A 21,905-nucleotide genomic window follows, 5' to 3' on the forward strand; every position below is an offset into this window, starting at 1 on the left:
CACTTGCCTGGCATGGTGGCATCAGATGCGACCACACCAGGCAGTGCTTTATCTGACCTGGTCTCACAGGATGCGACCAGACAGATAAGCAGTGCTAGCAGCGGCAGGGAAGCGAAACCTCTGCCTTCCAGCCCCCCAGCCCCCAGTATTGCCGATCATTGCTGATTGGTCAGCATGGCAGGATCCCCCACGCGGAGGCTGCAGACAAAAGCAGCTGCTGGGAAAGTGTAAAACAACTCCCCCAGACCTCCCCTGTGTACCTGGCAGCTGCCTTGGGGGTAAAAAGTAACGTTGCAATGTTACAGATGTTATCGATCTTCTCGACTGATGTTTGCGAAAATTATATTTTCTATTAAATAAATAAAAAAATAAATCCTTTGTTTCAACTAAAATCATTTTGGATAACGTTAAATTCATGTTCTTCACCTAATTCACTAATAAAAAACAAAAACACACAGACACTTTCGGAGCAATTTTTCTTTGGGGGGAAAAATAGTTAAGTTGTTAATATTTAGATAGTAGCAACAACGATTCATGTCCATCATCTTATAGAAATGTATTTTGTTGTAAGTGCACAGTGGTGTGATAAACATTTACCACTCAGAATGTGCATGGTTCCACAGCTGTGTGTCTTCTCTCATGTCTAACAAGATGTGATCTATGTGCAAACCATTTCCCACACTCACAGCATTGATAAGGTTTCTCACCTGTGTGACTTCTCAGATGTCTAACAAGATGTGATTTGAGAGTAAAACATTTCTCACACACAGAGCATGGAAATGGTTTCTCACCTGTGTGAATTCTCTGATGTAGAATAAGACTTGATTTCCTTGTGAAACATTTCCCACACTCAGAGCATGGAAATGGTTTCACGCCTGTGTGACGTCTCTCATGTATCGTAAGTTGTGATTTGAAAGCAAAACATTTCCAACACTCAGGGCATGGATATGGTTTCTCACCAGTGTGACTTCTCTCATGTATAACAAGATCTGATTTCTCTTTAAAACATTTCCCACACTCTGAGCATGGAAATGGCTTCTCACCTGTGTGACTTCTCTGATGTGAAACAAGAGCTGATTTCCGTGTAAAACATTTCCCACACTCGGAGCAAGGAAATGGCTTCTCACCTGTGTGCCTTCTCTGATGTGTAACAAGAGCTGTTTTATTTGTAAAACATTTCCTGCAAACAGAACATGGAAATAGCATCTCACCTGTGTGACGTCTCTGATGTCTAGCAAGAGCTGATTTATTTGTAAAACACTTCTCACACTCAGAGCATGGAAATGGCTTCTCACCTGTGTGACTTCTCTCATGTATGACAAGAGCTGATTTATGTGCAAACCATTTCCCACACTCAGAGCATTGATAAGGTTTCTCACCTGTGTGACTTCTCTGATGTTTAATAAGGTTTGATTTGAGAGTAAAACATTTCCCACACTCAGAGCATGGAAATAGCATCTCACCTGTGTGATGTCTCTGATGACTAACAAGAGCTGATTTATCTGTAAAACACTTCTCACACTCAGAGCATGGAAATGGCTTCTCACCTGTGTGACTTCTCTCATGTCTAACAAGAGTTGATTTACGTGCAAACCATTTCCCACACTCAGAGCATTGATAAGGTTTCTCACCCGTGTGATGTCTCTCATGTTTAACAAGCTGTGATTTGCATGTAAAACATTTCCCACACTCGGAACATACAAATGGCTTCTCACCTGTGTGACGTCTCTGATGTATAACAAGATCAGATTTGTGTGCAAAACATTTCCCACACTCGGAACATACAAATGGCTTCTCACCTGTGTGATGTCTCTGATGTATAACAAGATGTGATTTCTGTGTAAAACATTTCCCACACTCGGAACATACAAATGGCTTCTCACCTGTGTGACGTCTCTGATGTATAACAAGATCAGATTTGTGTGCAAAACATTTCCCACACTCGGAACATACAAATGGCTTCTCACCTGTGTGACGTCTCTGATGTATAACAAGATCTGATTTGTGTGTAAAACATTCAGCACCTGTATGAGCTGTACTATGTGTAGTGATATCTGGATTATATGGAGAACAGTCCTCAGGATTAGATGTATCAGGTGATGTATCTGCACTGTGAAGCACTGGAGGTACAGTTAGGGTAACGCAGGCTTTTTCTGGAGAATTTTGTGTAAAGCGTTCTTCTGTTTTACAATCTGAAGACAAAATGAGATCTCCTTCCGAGGCCTTCCCGCTTGTGCTTCCATCTGCTGGAAATAAAATAAATATATGAATATAGGGGTCTCCCCCGACATCCCATTTCATACTATTAGCCAGTTCCAGTTATTCAGTTTAAATTTAAGCAAGCAAATTAGACACTTTATTACAATAATAATTTTACATCCGTGATCTCCAACCCGTAGCTCGCGAGTTACCGGTAGCACCGCCGTAGTATTTTTGGTAGCTCACAGAGCGCACGGGCTTGGGCAGTTACTGGCAGTCCTCCTCCCTTCATTTTTAATATGGTGCCGTCAGCCAATCAGAGCTCGTGGACCGGCAGTGGCAGCACCTTATTGGCTGCCGGACTGTGAGTTTTGATTGGCTCACTTATCTGCACCATATTTTAAATGCCCGCCGCCGGAGACTCTGTCACCCTCACCGCAGCCGCTCTCCGGACTTCACAGGAGAGGCGCGCGCTGCGCTCTCCTCCCCTTCCGTCCCTCATACAGGAGGAGCAGCACCGGCGGCAGTAGAGGAAGCCAGCAAGGGTGAGCACTGTGTGGGGCACTGTATCGGACAGTGCAGAGGGGTGGGGGGGGGCATTTTATCTGGCACTGCGGGGAGGGGGCATTTTAAATGGCACTGCTGGGGGCATTGTATCTGGCACTGCTGGGGGCATTATTTGTGTATCTGGCACTGCTGAGGGACATTATTTGTGTATCTGGCACTGCTGAGGGCATTATTTGTGTATCTGGCACAACGCAGGGGGGGGCGTTACATGTAGTTGTGAGGCCACTCCCACTTTTTGTGAGGACACACCCACTTTTGCAGGAACACCCGTGCATTGGGAGGTGGGGGTAGCTCCTTCAGGGGTTTTATTTTCCGAAAGTAGCTCACACCCCAATTAAGGCTGGAGACCACTGATTTACATTAAGCAAGGTATTTATGTAAGTTATATCCTTTTCTTTTCGTCCATTGAGGGATACTAAAGTATTGGGGGCTGTGCATAATAAGAAAGGTGTAAATCTCAGCCTCCTCCCCCTAAATACCCTGAAGAGTTCCTGGGTGACAGTTATGGCTAAGCCCCTAAAGACAGAGAAGGAGAACAGAACCGGGGGGAGAGGAGAACAGAACCGGTGGGGAGAGGAGAATAGAACCGGGGGGGGGGGGGAAAGAGGAGAACAGAACCGGGGGGAGAGGAGAACAGAACCGGGGGGAGAGGAGAACAGAACCGGGGGGGGGGGGGGGGGGGGGACACAGAACCAGGGGGTGAGGAGGAGAACAGAACCGGGGGAGAAGAGGAGAACAGAACCGGGGGAGAAGAGGAGAACAGAACCTGGGGGGGGGGGGGGAGAGGAGAACAAAACTGGGGGGGAAGAGGAGAACAGAACCAGGGGGAGAGGAGAACAGAACCAGGGGGAGAAGAGAACAACACGGCTCTGGAATGAGAATAACAATCCTAACAAGGAGAACAGTAAAATACCAGAAGAGAGACACAGAGTGTATAGTGAAGGCATACGGGATGCTGCACAGCTGGTCCTAAGGGAAAGCCCAGTTATATTCACATGGTCGACCATGTTATGGTCGACAGTCATTAGGTCGACCACTATTGGTCGACATTGACATGGTCGACATGGACACATGGTCGACACATGAAAATGGTCGACACATGAAAGGTCGACACATGAAAGGTCGACACATGAAAAGGTCGACATGAGTTTTTTAACTTTTTTTTCTTTTGGGGAACTTTTCCATACTTTACGATCCACATGGACTACGATTGGAACGGTAAAGTGTGCCGAGCGAAGCGGTAGCGGAGCGAAGGCACCATGCCCGAAGCATGGCGAGCGAAGCGAGCCATGCGAGGGGACGCGGTGCACTAATTGGGGTTCCCAGTCACTTTACGCAAAAAACGACACCAAAAAAAGTAAAAAAACTCATGTCGACCTTTTCATATGTCGACCTTTCATGTGTCGACCATTTTCTGTGTCGACCATGTGTCCATGTCGACCAATAGTGGTCGACCTAATGACTGTCGACCATAACATGGTCGACCATTCATACCGGAACCGGGAAAGCCGGCATCTCTGGTACACCAGACCCGGTAACATCTGGTAAGGGGCGCACTGGCGATCAAGTGGCAGCCCAGCACATCTCCTTGTTAGAGGCCCGGTGCCACTCCATCCTAGCTACATGCACTCATCTCTTGGTATGTGCCCCAGCAGGGTCAGGAACAGGCAGACTTGCTACAAGGTAAACCTGGCAAAGCTAACCATGCTCTGTTTAGGAGCTAGGCCTCATTGGCAAACATCATACAGAATCAGCAGGTCATCCATCCAGTGCAAATCCTGAGACTTTCCAACGTAGAGCCACAAAGCCTGGACAATGTGCAGTGTACTTGTATACGGACCCATCATGGTCACAACGTAATGAATCAAATTGAATCTTGAAAACAATTTGGGCTGAAAAAAATTGTCCTATTTCCTGGTCAGTAGGGCCACTGACAGGGGGGAGCAGGTACAAATTACCCAGGCTCGGGCTGGCTGGAGGGGCCTGGTAGGTGCCCAGTTCTAGTGCTGCCCACTCCTCTTACCTGTCAGCAGCAGACTCACTTCCCAATCTCTGCAGAGGGTGGTGTGATCACACTGAGTGTACCCCACTCCTGGATTTGCCCTGGCTCGGAGGCTCAAGGTCCCACCCACCCCCGATTCCGTATTGGGCCGTGTCACTGAATGCCTTTCTGCTTTTCCATCTTGGATGTCACCTCAATCATTTCAAACTTAATATTTCCAAAACAAAAATAATTATATTTCCACCGGTCAATAAAAGTTACCAACCTAATATCTCTATCCATGTTGAGAACTCAACCCTACCTCACAAGATTGCTGCCTAGGTGTCATTCTCGACTCTGAACTGTGATTTGTTCCTCACATTCAATCTGTCTCTAAATCATGATACATGTATCTAAAAAACATCCAAAACATGTCTATACCTTACACAAGACACTGCAATAAGGAAAGTATGGTAGACTTACCATTGTTAACTCTCTTTCTTTGAGGTTCATAGGGTCCACAGTGATAACTTGGGATTATAGGTGGTAGGATCAGCTCCTGGGCACCATACAGTTAAGCATTTTTAGATATCCCAGGATGTCTCGGTCCCTCTCTCTATAATCCCACCTCCATACTCAAGTAGGTCAGTTTTGATAACAAGCCCAAAGCAGGAATAGGAGGAAAAGAGACAGAAGAAAGATCTGGTACACATAAGAACACACTCACAGACAGGAGAAGGGAACTAGTGACCAATGCCACAAACCCATATAGGCCAACCCATATAGGCTAGGTGCGTCTGGGTGGGCACCCTGTGTACACTATGAACCTCGAAGAAAAAGTTAACAAAAAGGTGTCTACCATAACTCTCCTTTTCTTCGGTCTCCAAAGGGGTCCATAGGGATAACACAGGGGATGTCCTGAAGCAGTACTTCAAGGGTGGGGACGCTCCTGAATCTGGCGTCCAAAGGAAGCATCCTGGGAGGCAAATGTATCAAAGGCATAGAACCTAAGAAAGGTGTGGATAGAAGACCCCATATCCACCTTGCGCAATTGTTCAGTGCCCATGACGGTCCCACAGACCGAGTAGAACGAGCAGAGATTGAAGCTGGGACTGACCAGGATAAGAGTATGCTTGTGCGATAGCCATTCTAATCCATGGTCTGTTTATTAGCTGGCCAACCAAGTTTGTGAAAACCATAGCGCATGAAGAGGGAATCTGATCTCTGTAGGGAACTGGTTAGATCTACATAGATATGAGCACAAACCACATCCAGAGAACACTCTGCAGCCGAGAGATCTGAGGAGATGAAGGCCGGAACCACAATTTCCTCATTCAAATGGAAACAGGAGACCACATTAGGTAGTTAACCTGGTAAAGTACGAAGTACAGACTTGTCCAGATGAAAAATCAGGAAAGAGGAGTGACAGGAGAGTGTGCCCAAATCAGACACTCGTCTTGCAGATGCTATGGCCAGAAGGAATAAAGTGTTTGCAGTTAACCATTTAAGATCAACTGTTTCCAAATGTTCACTAAGAGCCTGTTGAAGAGCATCCAGAACCAAAGACAGATCCCACAGAGCCATTTGAAGGGACATAGGGAAGTTGGACTCGGATAATGCCCTGGAGGAAGGCACGAACATCTGGAAGTGGAGCAATCCTGCATTGAAACCATACAGACAAAGCAGAAATATGCACTTTAAGAGCATCCAGGTGAAGGCCGAGGGTCAATACCCGTTGTAGGAAGTCAAGAATTCTGAAAATCCGGAAGACAGCAGGATCATAGCACTTTGAAGAATACCACTGGAAGTATGCCATATCCGGTAGTAGATGCGGGCAGAGGCCGGCTTTCGAGCCTTAAGCATAGTTTGCACAACTAGGCAAGAAAAGCCTTTCACCCTTAGTATGGAAGATTCAAGAGCCACGCTATCAAAGACAGACATGGTAGGTCCAAGTGGAGACACAGTCCCTGAGACAAGAGGTGTTGTCACAGTGGAAGTGGAACTCCTACTGAGAGGCATTGTAGGTCAGAGTACCAATGGCGTCTTGGTCGTGCTGGGGCCACTACAATGAAGTTGCCTCCTTACAGTTTGAGTTTCCGTAGAACCCTTGGCAGAAGGAATACTGGAGGAAAGACGTACATGAGATGGAAGGTCTATCTGATGATGGAGAGCGAGTCCAAGAAAGCTGCTTACGGATCCCGGGATCGTGATCCATATACCGGAACCTTGTGGTTGTGTCACGAGGCCATGAGGTCGACATCTGATAGTGGACAAGTGGGGCCTGAGTTGAAAGACTTCTGGATGAAGAGACCATTCTCCCACGTAAACATATTGGAGACTGAAGAAGTCTGTTTCCCAGTTGAAGGCTCCAGGAATGAAGACTGCTGAGATGGATGGAAGGTGTCGTTCTGCCCACCTGAGAATGTGGGCCACTTCCTGCATCGCCATCAGGCTTCAAGTGCCGTTTTGCTGATAGAGATAAGCCACTGCCATGGCATTGTTGAACTGAACCTGAACAGGTCTGCTTTGAAGGACCCTTTACACCAGAATTAAGGCTTTGTAAACAGCTGTTAGTTCCAGGACATTGATTGGGAGATAAGACTCCGACTGCATCCAACACCCCTGAAACCACTGCTGTTCTGTCACTGCCCCTTAACCGTGGAGTCTGGTTCCGTAGTTAGGAGCACCCAGTCCAGAATACAAAAGGGCCGTCCTTTGTCCAGGTGGGTCGTGTGGAGCCACCAAGTGAGAGATAAGTGAACCTCCATAGTGAGAGTCATCATTTGAGATCTGATCAGATGAGGTTGGTCATTCCACTTGACCAGGATCAGATGTTGTAGAGGACAAGAATTAAACTGAGCGTACTCCACCACGTCGAAGGTTGAGACCATCAGTCTGAGGACTTGCATAGCTGAGTGAATGGAGACTCAATGACTGAATGGAGAGCAGCTTGCAAACCCTGTCCTGCAGCTTGGAGATTCTGTCTGCTGGCAGAAAAAGAAGCTGGCTCGCAGAGTTCCGTGAGTCTGAAGGAAGGTCATAGTGATTTGAAGATGCTGCTGTAAGACTTCTTGTGAAGTAGCTAGAAGCAGTAAGTCATCCAGATAGGGAAGTGTTCTGACTTCCCGACGACGCAGGCGTGGTGCCATGACTTCCATAACTTTGGTATAAATTCTGGGTGCTGTGGAAAGCCCAAACAGCAACGCCCTGAATTGATAATGTTGGTTGCATATAGCAAAACGCGGGTATTGCGGATGTGAGGGAGCAATAGGGATACACAGAAACGCATCCTGTATATCCAGGGATACCATAAAGTTCCCTGGCTCCATGGCAAGAACTATGGATTGAAGGGTCTCTGTTACGGACACTTCCGAAGCACTCACTGACTTGTGTCCCGCAGTCACCGAATGGGCTTTAGGTCACATGGGACCTGGACTATTAGGGGATTCCCGCCTACAGTCAGTAACCGCCTGCTACTGACTCCACCCACTGTGCAGTGGGCGGGTACAATGCTGCCACCACCAGACTCCTCCTTCCCGTGGTGTATGCTCTTACCACACCTGTGTGGCATTGACTGATCCCCACTGGTCGCTTGACCAAGCCTCAGCATGGTAGCTGGCAGAAGGCAGAGCTTGGAGACGTTAGGGCAGGCCTGGCCAACCTGTGGCTCTCCAGATGTTGTCAAACTACACATCCCATCATGCCCTGCCACAGTTTTAGCATTCCCTAACAGCAAAACTATGGCAAGGCATGATGGGACCTGTAGTTTTACAACAGCTGGAGAGCCACAGGTTGGCCAGGCCTACGCTAGGGTTACCCTGAACAGCCGGAGTACGGGGTTATGTTTAGCATACCCCTGCTGGTCACAATATGAAGTGGTCATATTGAGGCAAAAGATGTTTATTTGCTCAAATCAAGTCCTCAAAAGGACCCTCCCTGTTTCCAGGGGATATCATACAGCAAGATATTAACAGCAGATATAATATGGAATAATACACACACTGAGGCAGAGCAGCCCCCTGTAAAATGGTGAGGGACCGCTGCATCCTGGAGAGGGACCGCGGCATCCTGGGATATATGAAAAGGGTTAACTGTATGGTGCCCAGGAGCGGATCCTACCACCTATAACCCCAATGTTATCCCTGTGGATCCCTATGGAACCAGAAGAAGAAAATAAGAATTTACTCACCGGTAATTCTATTTCTCGTAGTCCGTAGTGGATGCTGAGTACTCCGTAAGGACCATGGGGAATAGCGGGCTCCGCAGGAGACTGGGCACTCTAAAAGAAAGATTAGGTACTATCTGGTGTGCACTGGCTCCTCCCTCTATGCCCCTCCTCCAGACCTCAGTTAGGGAAACTGTGCCCGGAAGAGCTGACACAATAAGGAAAGGATTTGGTATCCCGGGTAAGACTCATACCAGCCACACCGTACAACTCGTGATACTATACCCAGTTAACAGTATGAATAACAACTGAGCCTCACGAACAGATGGCTCATAACAATAACCCTTTAGTTAGGCAATAACTATATACAAGTATTGCAGACAATCCGCACTTGGGATGGGCGCCCAGCATCCACTACGGACTACGAGAAATAGAATTACCGGTGAGTAAATTCTTATTTTCTCTGACGTCCTAGTGGATGCTGGGAACTCCGTAAGGACCATGGGGATTATACCAAAGCTCCCAAACGGGCGGGAGAGTGCGGATGACTCTGCAGTACCGAATGAGCAAACTCAAGGTCCTTCTCAGCCAGGGTATCAAACTTGTAGAATTTTGCAAACGTGTTTGAACCCGACCAAGTAGCAGCTCGGCAAAGTTGTAAAGCCGGGACCCCTCGGGCAGCCGCCCAAGAAGAGCCCACTTTCCTCGTGGAATGGGCTTTTACAGATTTACGATGCGGCAGTCCAGCCGCAGATTGTGCAAGTTGAATCGTGCTACAGATCCAGCGAGCAATAGTCTGCTTTGAAGCAGGAGCACCCAGCTTGTTGGGTGCATACAGGATAAATAGCGAGTCAGTTTTCCTGACTCTAGCCATCCTGGAAACATAGATTTTCAGGGCCCTGACTACGTCCAGCAACTTGGAATCCTCCAAGTCCCGAGTAGCCGCAGGCACCACAATAGGTTGGTTCAATGAAACGCTGATACCACCTTAGGAAGAAATTGGGAACGAGTCCTCAATTCCGCCCTATCCATATGAAAAATCAGATAAGGGCTTTTACATGACAAAGCCGCCAATTCTGATACACGCCTGGCCGAAGCCAAGGCCAACAGCATGACCACTTTCCACGCGAGATATTTTAGCTCCACGGTTTTAAGTGGCTCAAACCAATCCAACACCACGTTGAGATCCCAAGGTGCCACTGGAGGCACAAAAGGGGGCTGAATATGCAGCACTCCTTTAACAAAAGTCTGAACTTCAGGCAGTGAAGCCAGTTCTTTATTGGAAGAAAATAGACAGAGACGAAATCTGGACCTTAATGGAACCCAATTTGAGGCCCATAGTCACCCCTGACTGTAGGAAGTGCAGAAATCAACCCATCCGAAATTCCTCCGTTGGGGCCTTCCGGGCCTCACACCAAACAACATATTTCCGCCATATGCAGTGATAATGTTTTGCGGTCACATCCTTCCTAGCTTTAATCAGCGTAGGAAGGACTTCCTCCGGAATGCCCTTTTCCTTTAGGATCCGGTGTTCAGCCGTCAAACGCAGCAGCGGTAAGTCTTGGAACAGACAGGGCCCTTGCAGCAGCAGGTCCTGTCTGAGGTGCATAGGCCATGGGCCCTCTGAGATCATTTCTTGAAGTTCTGGGTACCAAGCTCTTCTTGGCCATCCGGAACAAGAGTATAGTTCTTACTCCTCTCTTTCTTATTATCCTCAGTACCTTGGGTATGAGAGGAAGAGGAGGGAACACATAAACCGACTGGTACACCCACAGTGTCACTAGAGCGTCCACAACTATCGCCTGAGGGTCCGTTGACCTGGCGCAATATCTTTTTAGGTTTTTGTTGAAGCGGGACGCCATCATGTCCACCTGTGGCCATTCCCAACGGTTCACAATCAGCTGGAAGACTTTTGGATGAAGTCCCCACTCTCCCGGGTGGAGGTCGTGCCTGCTGAGGAAGTCTGCTTCCCAGTTGTCCACTCCCGGAATGAACACTGCTGACAGTGCTATCACGTGATTCTCCGCCCATCGAAGAATCCTTGTGGCTTCTGCCACTGCCACCCTGCTTCTTGTGCCGCCCTGGCGGTTTACATGGGCGACCGCTGTGATGTTGTCTGACCGAATCAGAACCGGTTGTTTTTGAAGCAGGGGTTCTACTTGACTCAGGGCGTCGTAAATGGCCCTTAGTTCCAGAATATTTATGTGTAGGGAAGTTTCCTGACTCGACCATTGTCCTTGGAAGTTTCTTCCCTGGGTGACTGCACCCCAACGGCTTGCATCCGTGGTCATCAGGACCCAGTCTTGCGGCCTTCGAGCAGATGAGAACTCTGCAGCCCCCACAGCAGAGACACCCTGGCCCTCGGGGACAGGGTGATTAACCGATGCATCTGGAGATGCGATCCGGACCACATGTCCAACAGATCCCACTGAAAGATCCTTGCATGGAATCTGCCGAAGGGAATTGCTTCGTAAGAAGCTACCATCTTTCCCAGGACTTGCGTGCAGTGATGCACCGACACCTGCTTTGGTTTCAGGAGGTCCCTGACCAGAGATGATAATTCCTGGGCCTTCTCCTCCTGGAGAATATCTTTTTCTGTTCTGTGTCCAGAATCATGCCCAAGAACAGCAGACGCGTCGCAGGAATCAGCTGCGACTTTTGAATATTCAGAATCCAGCCGTGCTGATGCAGCACTTCCTGAGATAGTGCTACGCTGACTAGCAACTGCTCTTTGGACCTCGCCTTTATAAGGAGATCGTCCAAGTACGGAATAATCATGACTCCCTTCTTTCGGAGGAGCATCATCATTTCGGCCATACCTTGATAAATACCCGCGGTGCCGTGGACATACCAAACGGCAACGTCTGTAATTGGTAATGACATTCCTGTACCACAAACCTGAGGTACTCCTGGTGGGGTGGATAAATGGGGACATGCAGGTAAGAACCCTTGATGTCCAATGACACCATAAAATCCCCCTCTTCCAGGCTTGCAATAACCGCTCTGAGCGATTCCATCTTGAACTTGAACTTTCTTATATAAATGTTCAAGGGTTTTAAATTTAGAATGGGTCTCACCGAACAGTCTGGTTTCGGTACCACAACATTGTGGAATAGTAACCCCGTCCCTGTTGAAGGAGGGGTACCTTGATTATCACCTGCTGAAGATACAGCTTGTGAATTGCCGCCAGTACTACCTCCCTTTCTCCGAGGGCAGCAGGCAAGGCTGATTTGAGGTAATGGCAAGGGGGATTCGCCTCGAACTCCAGCTTGTATCCCTGTGATACTACTTGCAGAACCCAGGGATCCACCTGTGAGCGAGCCCACTGGTCGCTGAAGTTCCGGAGACGCGCCCCCACCGCACCTGGCTCCGCCTGTGAAGCCCCTCATGCGGTGGACTTAGAGGAAGCGGGGGAAGATTTTTGATCATGGGAACTGGCTGTCTGGTGCAGCTTTTTCCCTCTTCCCTTGCCTCTGGGCAGAAAGGAAGCGCCTTTGACCCGCTTGCTTTCCTGAGACCGAAAGGACTGTAACTGATAATACGGTGCTTTCTTAGGCTGTGAGGGAACCCGAGGTAAAAACGTCGACTTCCCAGCTTTTGCTGTGGATACGAGGTCCGAGAGACCATCCCCAAACAAGTCCTCACCCTTATAAGGCAGAACCCTGGCAGAAATGGACATTGCATTAATTCTGGATGGCAAATATCCCTCTGTGCATCTCTCATATATAAGACGACGTCTTTAATATGCTCTATGGTTAACAAAATAGTATCCCTGTCGAGGGTATCAATATTATCTGACAGGGTATCAGACCACGCTGCAGCAGCACTACACATCCATGCTGAGGCAATTGCGGGTCTCAGTATAGTACCTGAATGTGTATATACAGACTTCAGGATCGCCTCCTGCTTTCTATCAGCAGGCTCCTTCAAGGCGGCCGTATCCTGAGACGGCAGTGCCACCTTTTTTGACAAGCGTGTGAGCGCCTTATCCACCCTAAGGGATATCTCCCAACGTGACCTATCCTCTGGCGGGAAAGGGTACGCCATCAGCAACTTTTTAGTTTCTTATCGGGGGAAGCCCACGCTTCTTCACACACTTCATTCAACTCATCTGATGGGGGAAAAAACACTGGCTGCTTTTTCTCCCCAAACAGAATACCCTTTTTGGTGGTACTTGGGTTAATGTCAGAAATGTGTAACACATTTTTCATTGCTGTAATCATACAACGGATGCCCCTAGTGGATTGTGTACATGTCTCATCCTCGTCGACATCTGTGTCTGCCATTTGAGGTAGCAGGCGTTTTTGAGCCCCTGATGGCCTTTGAGACGCCTGGGCAGGCGCGGGCTGAGAAGCCGGCTGTCCCACAGCTGTTACGTCATCCAGCCTTTTATGTAAGGAGTTGACACTGTCGGTTAATACCTTCCACATATCCACCCACTCTGGTGTCGGCCCCGCAGGGGGTGACATCACATTTATCGGCACCTGCTCCGCCTCCACATAAGCCTCCTCATCAAACAAGTCGACACAGCCGTACCGACACCGCACACACACAGGGAATGCTCTGACTGAGGACAGGACCCCACAAAGTCCTTTGGGGAGACAAAGAGAGAGTATGCCAGCACACACCACAGCGCTATTTAATCAGGGATTTACACTAACAGAAAGTGATTTATCCCTATAGCTGCTTTTTATATACAGTTTTGTGCCTAAATTTAGTGCCCCCCCCCCCCCCCCCTCTCTTTTTAACCCTTTGATCCTGGAAACTGCAGGGGAGAGCCTGGGGAGCTGTCTTCCAGCTGCACTGTGAAGAGAAAATGGCGCCAGTGTGCTGAGGGAGATAGCCCCGCCCCTTTTTCGGCTGACTTCTCCCACTCTTATAAGTGTATTATGGCAGGGGATTTTTACACATATATAGCTTATTAGGCTATATTACGTGTTTTTGCCAAAGTTAAGGTACTCTAATTGCAGCCCAGGGCGCCCCCCCCCCAGCGCCCTGCACCCATCAGTGACCGGAGTATGTGGTGTGCATAGGGAGCAATGGCGCACAGCTGCAGTGCTGTGCGCTACCTTAATGAAGACCGAAGTCTTCAGCCGCCGATTTCCAGGATGCTTTTCTTGCTTCTGGCTCTGTACGGGGGACGGCGGCGTGGCTCCGGGACCAGACGACCGAGGCTGGGCCTGTGTTCGATCCCTCTGGAGCTAATGGTGTCCAGTAGCCTAAGAAGCCCAAGCTAGCTGCAAGCAGGTAGGTTCGCTTCTTCTCCCCTTAGTCCCTCGTAGCAGTGAGTCTGTTGCCAGCAGATCTCACTGAAAATAAAAAAAACAACAAATACTTTCTTTACTAGGAGCTCAGGAGAGCCCCTAGTGTGCAACCAGCTCGGGCCGGGCACAGATTCTAACTGAGGTCTGGAGGAGGGGCATAGAGGTAGGAGCCAGTGCACACCAGATAGTACCTAATCTTTCTTTTAGAGTGCCCAGTCTCCTGCGGAGCCCGCTATTCCCCATGGTCCTTACGGAGTTCCCAGCATCCACTAGGACGTCAGAGAAACCTCTAATACATGCTCTCATTATCTCCTGCATTGATTATTGCAATAGTCTTCTTACCGGTCTTACCAAAGACAGGCTCTCACCACTACAATCCATTCTGAATGCAGCTGCAAGGCCAATCTTCTTTACTAGACGTTCATAGTCTGTGGATCCGCTCTGTCAGTCCCTCCATTGGTTACCTGCATTCTACTGTATTCAATATGAAATACTTTTACTCACACACAAGGCCAATAACCAAACTACACCAACGTACATCACTTCACTTATCTCAAAATATCTCCCAACCCGACTTCTTTGCACTTCACAAGATCTATGTCTCTCATGCACCCTCATTATTCGCTCCAATACTTGATTGTAGGACTTTCTTCAAGTTGCACCCACTCTGTGGAATGCCCTCCCACGTACAATAAGACTCTCCTCTAGTCTCCAAACCTTCAAGCTTTCCCTGAAAACTCTCCTCTTCAGGCAAATTCTGGAATCGCCCACATAACCTTCATAAACTTTCCTATCCAATTATATCCCATCTATACAGTTAACACTTATCCTCACATATTTTCTCTCTATCCCTTTCCCATCCTCCCCCAGGCCAACATTACCGTGTGACCATATCATGCAGCCCACCAAGAGCCTTTGCAATCTGGTGGACAATTATGTAATAGATAGCACCTACCCTTGTGTATTAATGCCTTTTTCCCTATAGAGTGTAAGCCTGTAAGCAGGGCCTTCCTACCTCTATGACTCTCTGTTCTTACACCCAATTCCTGCCTGCCTGTTATTTATCCTCACTACTCAGAGTACCCCAGGTGGGTGCATAGTCATGTCATGTCTTACGGTTACGAGCCGCTGCTGCAGCTCATCTCTCCAGCAGGTCCCGGTCGTTGCTAGGTGACCGGGACATCACGTCACTTCCATGTCCTGACCTGCTATTACCCCACTGGTCACTAGGCTACCCAGACGCCATGGCAGCCGCGGGGAGATCCGGGATTGCTCTCACTGACAACCTGCGCTAGGCTGTGGGGGAGGGTTAGGCTGCAGTTGCACATAGTTAAGGGTCCATCCTCCTCTGATGCTGCTGATTGGTTGAAGGGTCTCTTATAAGCCTGTCACTTCTGCTATACTCTGCCGGTTATAGCTTATACCCTGTCAGTGCCTGTCCTGAGGATAACTTGTCTGTCCTGTGGATACTCTGCCAGATTATCTGCCTGCCTGAAACCTAGCCTTTGCCCTGTCTGTACCCACGTACTGTTACAGATTGTGTTAACCATTTGTCTGCCTCCTCCATGTTCCTTTGTGCTCAGCCTGCAAATTTTACCATCTGCACAGTGCCTCACCGGCCCTCACTGAGATCCTGATCCAACCCTGACCTTAACCCTCTGTGTTCCTCTGTTGTCCTTACTAGCCCTCAGATAATACTCTGGCTCATTATTCTGTGGTATCCAGCCTATTGTGTAAGCCCTACTGCTAGAGGTTTAACTCCATGCGGCAACCTAAGTACCGGTGTGTGCTTCGTACCCTAAGGGAATAGCTTGGGCTTGTTTTGGCAGAAGACCCTATCACCAGCTCTAGGGATCTCACACAATAGTGCTGGTAACACACAGTGACATGATGTGAGGGGGAGAGCAGGAGTATAATAGGGGCTGATGGCTCCTGATGTATGAGATACACCAGAGAGTGTGGGGGAGGAGACTGGTCAGATCTCTGGACAGGTAACACACAGTGACATGATGTGAGGGGGAGAGCAGGAGTATAATAGGGGCTGATGGCTCTTGATGTATGAGATACACCATAGAGTGTGATGAGGAGACTGGTCAGATCTCTGGGCTGGTAAGACACAGTGACATGATGTAAGAGGGAGAGCAGGAGTATAATAGGGGCTGATGGCTCCTGATGTATGAGATACACCAGAGAGTGTGGAGAGGAGACTGGTCAGATCTCTGGGCTGGTAACACAGTGACATGATGTGAGAGGGGGAGCAGGAGAATAATAGGGGCTGATGGCTCCTGATGTATGAGAAATCCCAGAGAGGAAGCAGACTGCTCAGATCTCTGGGCTGGTAACACACAGTGACATGATGTGAGGAGGAGAGCAGGAGTATAATAGGGGCTGATGGCTCCTGATGTATGAGATACACCATATATTGTGGGGAGTAGACTGGTCAGATCTCTGGGTTGGTAACACAGTGACATGATGTGAATGGCATGAGCAGGAGTATAAGAGGAGTTGATGGCACACAAGAGGTTGTAAGGAGGACACTGGTTAGATCTCTGGGCAGGTAATACACAGTGACATGATGTGAGGGGGAGAGCCGGAGTATAATAGTGGCTGTTGGCTCCTGATGTATGAGATACACCAGAGAGTTTGGGGAGAAGACTGGTCAGATCTCTGGGCTGGTAACACATAGTCATATGATGTGAGGGGGAGAGCAGGAGTATAATCGGGGCTGATGGCTCCTGATGTATGAGATGCACCAGAGATTGTGGGGAGGAAACTGATCAGATATCTGGGCTGGTAACACAGTGACATGACGTGAAGGGGAGAGCACGAGCATAATAGGTGCTGATGGCTCCTGATGTATGAGACATACCTGAGGGTGTAAGGACGACACTGGTCAGATCTCTGGGCTGGTAACACACAGTAACATGATGTGAGGGGGAGAGGAGTAAAATAGGGGCTTATGGCTCCTGATGTAAGAGATACACCAGACAGGGAGGACACTAGTCAGATCTCTGGGCTGTTAACACATACTGACATGATGCGAGGAGAGCAGGAGTATAATAGGGGATGATGGCTCCTGATGTATGAGATGCACCAGAGATTGTGGGGAGGAAACTGGTCAGATATCTGGGCAGGTAATACACAGTGACATGATGTGAGGAGGAGAGCACGAGCATAATAGAGGATGATGGCTCCTGATGTATGAGATGCACCAGAGATTGTGGGGAGAAGACTGATCAGATATCTGGGCTGGTAACACACAGTGACATGATGTGAAGAGGAGAGCAGGAGTATAATAGGGGCTGAAGGATCCTGATGTACGAGATACACCAGAGTGTGGGGAGGGGACTGGTCAGATCTCTGGGCTGGTAACAGAGACATGATATGAGGGGGAGAGCAGGAGTATAATAGGGGATGATGGCTCATGATGTATGACACACATCAGAGGCTGTAAGGACGACACTGGTCAGATCTCTGGGCTGGTAACACACAGTGACATGATGTGAAGGGGAGAGGAGTAAAAACGAGATTTATGGTAAGAACGTACCATTGTTAAATCTCTTTCTGCGAGGTACACTGGGCTCCACAAGGATTAATATCGGGGTGTAGAGTAGGATCTTGATCCGAGGCACCCACAGGCTCAAAGCTTTAAACTGTTACCAAGATGCACAGCGCTGCCTCCTCTATAACCCCGCCTCCATGCCAGTGAGTTCAGTTTCGTTAACCAGCCCAATGCAGTAGCAGGTACTAGAGACGACAACCACTCGTAGCCAATCACACCACACACTCACCGCAGGAGAGGGTGTCAACGGCTATGCCAATACCAACCCAAAAAAGCTAAGTGCGTCAGGGTGGGCGCCTTGTGAAACCCAGTGTACCTCGCAACGGTAAGTTCTTACCATAAATCTACTTTTCTGCTGCGGGGTACACTGGGCTCCACAAGGATTAACATCGGGGATGTCCTAAAGCAGTTCCTTATGGGAGGGGACGCACTGTAGCGGGCACAAGAACCTGGCGTCCAAAGGAAGCATCCTGGGAAGCGGCGGTATCAAAGGCATAGAACCTCAAAAACTACGTAGCCGCCTTGCACAATTGTTCGAGGGTCGCACCACGGTGGGCCGCCCCAAGAAGGTCCAACCGACCAAGTAGAATGGGCTTTGATGGTAGCAGAAACCGGACGAGCAGCCTGTACACAAGCATGTGCAATCACTATTCTAATCCATCTGGCCAATGTCTGCTTAGAAGCAGGCCAGCCACGTTTGTGAAGACCAAACACAAAAAGAGAATCGGATTTCCTAATGGAGGAAGTTCTCTTCACATAGATACTTCGAGCCTGTACCACATCCAAAGACCGCTCTTTGGAAGACAACTCAGGAGAATCAAAGGCCGGAACCACAATCTCCTGGTTAAGGTGGAAGTAAGACACCACCTTGGGTAAATAACCTGGGCGTGTCCGAAGAACCGCTCAGTCACGGTGAAAAATCAAATAGGGGGACTTATAGGATAAGGCACCCAAGTCCGAGACCCTTCTAGCTGAAGCAATAGACAGCAAAAACAACACCTTAAGGGAAAGCCACTAAAGGTCAGCAGAGGTAAGAGGCTCAAACAGAGATGCATGCCTAAGTCCAGGCCTTGTTGTAGAAAGACCAATAGTTTGGCCGTACTAAACTTGAAAACGTCATGATTGTGAGAGGCACACCAAGTAAAGTAAGCATTCCAGACCCTATGGTATATCCGAGCAGAAACCGGCTTACGGCCTTCAACATAGTTTGATCGACCACCTCAGAAAAACCCTTGGACCTCAGGACGAAAACCTCAAGAACCATGCCATCAAAACCAGACGGGCCAAATCCTGGTAAACACAAGGGCCCTGAACGAGGAGGTCTGGTCATTGTGGAAGTAGAAGGGAACTATCCAACGAGAGGCCCTGTAGATCAGAGAACCAGTGCCGCCTGGGCTATGCTGGAGCGACTAGAAGTAGGTTTCCTCCTTCTTGCTTGAACTTCCGTATTACTCTGGGCAGGAGTGACACTGGAGGGAACACATACGGCAGCCGAAAGTTCCACAGGATTGACAGAATATCCACGAACGCCGCTTGAAGATCCCTTGTCCTTGCTCCGAAAACCGGAACCTTGTGATTGTGTCAAGACGCCATCAGGTCCACATCTGGGAGGCCCCACTTGTCCACGAGAAGTTGAAACACCGGCGGATGTAGGCTCCATTCTCCGGCGTGCACGTCCTGACGACTGAGATAGTTCGCCTCCCAGTTCAGAACGCCTGGAATGAACACTGCCGATATGGCCGGCAGATGGCTTCTGCCCACTGAAGAATCCTTGATACTTCCCTCATTGCCACGCGGCTTCAAGTGCCGCCCTGATGATTGATGTATGCCACCGTGGTGGTGTTGTACGATTGTACTTGAACAGGTCTGTTCTGTATCAGGTGCTGGGCCATTGTTAATGCATTGAACACTGCCCGCAGTTCCAGAATGTTTATCAGGAGTAGTGACTCCTCCGTGGTCCACCGACCCTGAAGAGAGTGTAGTCCTAACTAGTGATGAGCGGGTTCGGTTTTACTCGGTTCTACTCGGTTCTCAAAACGGCATCTTATTGGCTCACGGATGTCACGTGTTTTGGATAGCCAATAAGATGCCGTTTTGAGAACCGAGTAAAACCGAACCCGCTCATCACTAGTCCTAACACCGCACCCCAACCTCTCAGACTGGCATCTGTCGTTAGCAGGACCCAGTTGGATATCCAGAAAGGACAACCCCTGCTCAATCGCTGGTTCTGCAGCCACCAGCTCAGTGAGAGGCGGACCTCCGGAGATAGTGAGATCATGTGAGATCTGATCCGGTGAGGCAGGCCGTCCCACTTGGACAGAATCAACTTCTGCAGAGGGCGAGAATGGAATTGAGCATACTCCACCATGTTGAAAGCCGACACCATGAAACCTAGCACTTGCATCGCTGAATGAATCGACACTTGCGGACAGGATAGGAAGCATCGGATCTTGTCCTGAAGTTTCAGGACTTTCTCCTGAGACAAGAACAACCGCTGGTTGTGGGTGTCCAATAACGCTCCCAGGTATACCATGCTCGGAGCAGGAACCAGGGAGGATTTATTCCATGCACTGGATTGTCAAATCGAGATGACACAGGAGAAGTTCTGGGGAACTCGCCAGAATCAACAAATCGTCTAGGTATGGTAGTATCCTGACCCCTTGACGGCGTAGCGTAGCAGTCATGACCGCCATAACTTTGGTGAAAACTTGCGGAGCCGTTGTTAAACCAAAGGGTAACGCCCGAAATTGGTTATGAAGGTTGCCCACTGCAAACCGCAGGTACTGCTGATGAGATACCGCAATAGGAATATGTAGGTAGGCATCCTGTATGTCCAGGGAGACCATGTAGTCCCCAGGCTCCATGGCCAGAACAATAGAGCGCAGCGTTTCCATACGGAACTTGAAAGTTTGCACATGCTTGTTACGGACTTCAGATTGAGAATGGCCCGCGAGGACCAGTTCGGTTTCGGGACTAGAAACAACGGTGAATAGAACCCTTTGCCCCTCTGAGTCAGAGGCACCTGTACCACCACTCCTGTGGTCAGGAGGGAATGTACCACAGAGCGCAGCGTGTTTGCTTTTGCCGGATCCAGAGGCACATCTGTTAGGCAAAATCGATGAGGGGGACGATTCTTGAAGGGTATGGCGTAACCTCGAGCAACGACTTCCCTCACCCAGGTATCCGAAGTGGTCTTCAACCATTCCTGGGTAAAACCTAGAAGTCTGCCCCCCACCCTGGGATCCCCCAGAGTGAGGCCCTCCCCGTCATGCGGCCGACTTATCAGTTTTTGAAGCTGGCTGACGGGCGGCTCAAGCACGCTTCGGTCTGGGCTTGGCAGGCCTGGAAGCACGGGCTTGCTTTGGGTACGCCTGGCCTTTTGCTTTTCCTGGAGTACGAAAGGGCCGAGGGAAAGTACTTTTAGCCTGCTGTGCGGAAGGAGCCGTACTAGGTAGGCAGGCTGTTTTAGCAGTAGCCAGGTCAGCCACAATCTTATTGAGGTCTTCTCCAAAGAGAATGCTTCCCTCGAAAGGAAGCACCTCCAGGGTTTTTTTGGAATCCAAATCCACCGACCAAGATCTCAACCAAAGGATACGTCTGGCCAAAACGGACGCAGTAGCAGCCTTGGCCGCGAGCACCCCGGCATCGGAGGCTGCCTCCTTAAGGTACAGAGAAGCCATGGCAATATATGAGACATTGTCGAGCATGCTCAGATGCATCAGAAGGCAGTTCCGCCTCGAGTTCCTAAACCCACGATTCAACAGCTTCAGCAGCCCAAGTCGCTGCAATAGTTGGCCTTTGCACAGCCCCGGAACGGGTATAAATCGCTTTTAAACAGCCCTCCACACGACGATCCGTTGGTTCCTTCAGAGAGGTGATGGTAGTTACTGGCAGAGCAGAGGAAACAACAATGCGCGCCACATGAGAATCTACAGGCGGAGGAGTTTCCCAATTTTTACACACCTCCGCAGAGAGAGGATAGCGAGCCAACAGTCTCTTATTCGGTGTAAACTTTGTCCCAGGATTTTCCCAGGATTCCTGACATATGTCAACCAGGTGTTTAGAGTAGGGTAAAACCTGCTTAACCACCTTCTTATGTTTAAACCTATCAGGTTTCTTGGAGACAGTCTCAGGCTCAGAATCATCAGCCACTTGAAGAATGAGCCG

At 49.1% G+C, this 21,905-nt stretch overlaps 1 protein-coding gene across 1 annotated transcript in view; it reads right to left on the reverse strand.

Annotated features, from left to right (window-relative positions):
- Positions 1-21,905, reverse strand: part of LOC135057104 (oocyte zinc finger protein XlCOF7.1-like) — a 170,344-nt gene that overhangs the window by 61,215 nt on the left and 87,224 nt on the right. Inside the window, exon 6 of the mRNA XM_063963005.1 lies at positions 608-2,246. Coding sequence (XP_063819075.1) covers positions 608-2,246 — 1,639 coding nt within the window. The remainder of the gene's footprint in view (positions 1-607; positions 2,247-21,905) is intronic.

The sequence above is a fragment of the Pseudophryne corroboree genome, chromosome 3, assembly GCF_028390025.1.
Source record: "Pseudophryne corroboree isolate aPseCor3 chromosome 3, aPseCor3.hap2, whole genome shotgun sequence".
NCBI lineage: Eukaryota > Metazoa > Chordata > Amphibia > Anura > Myobatrachidae > Pseudophryne > Pseudophryne corroboree.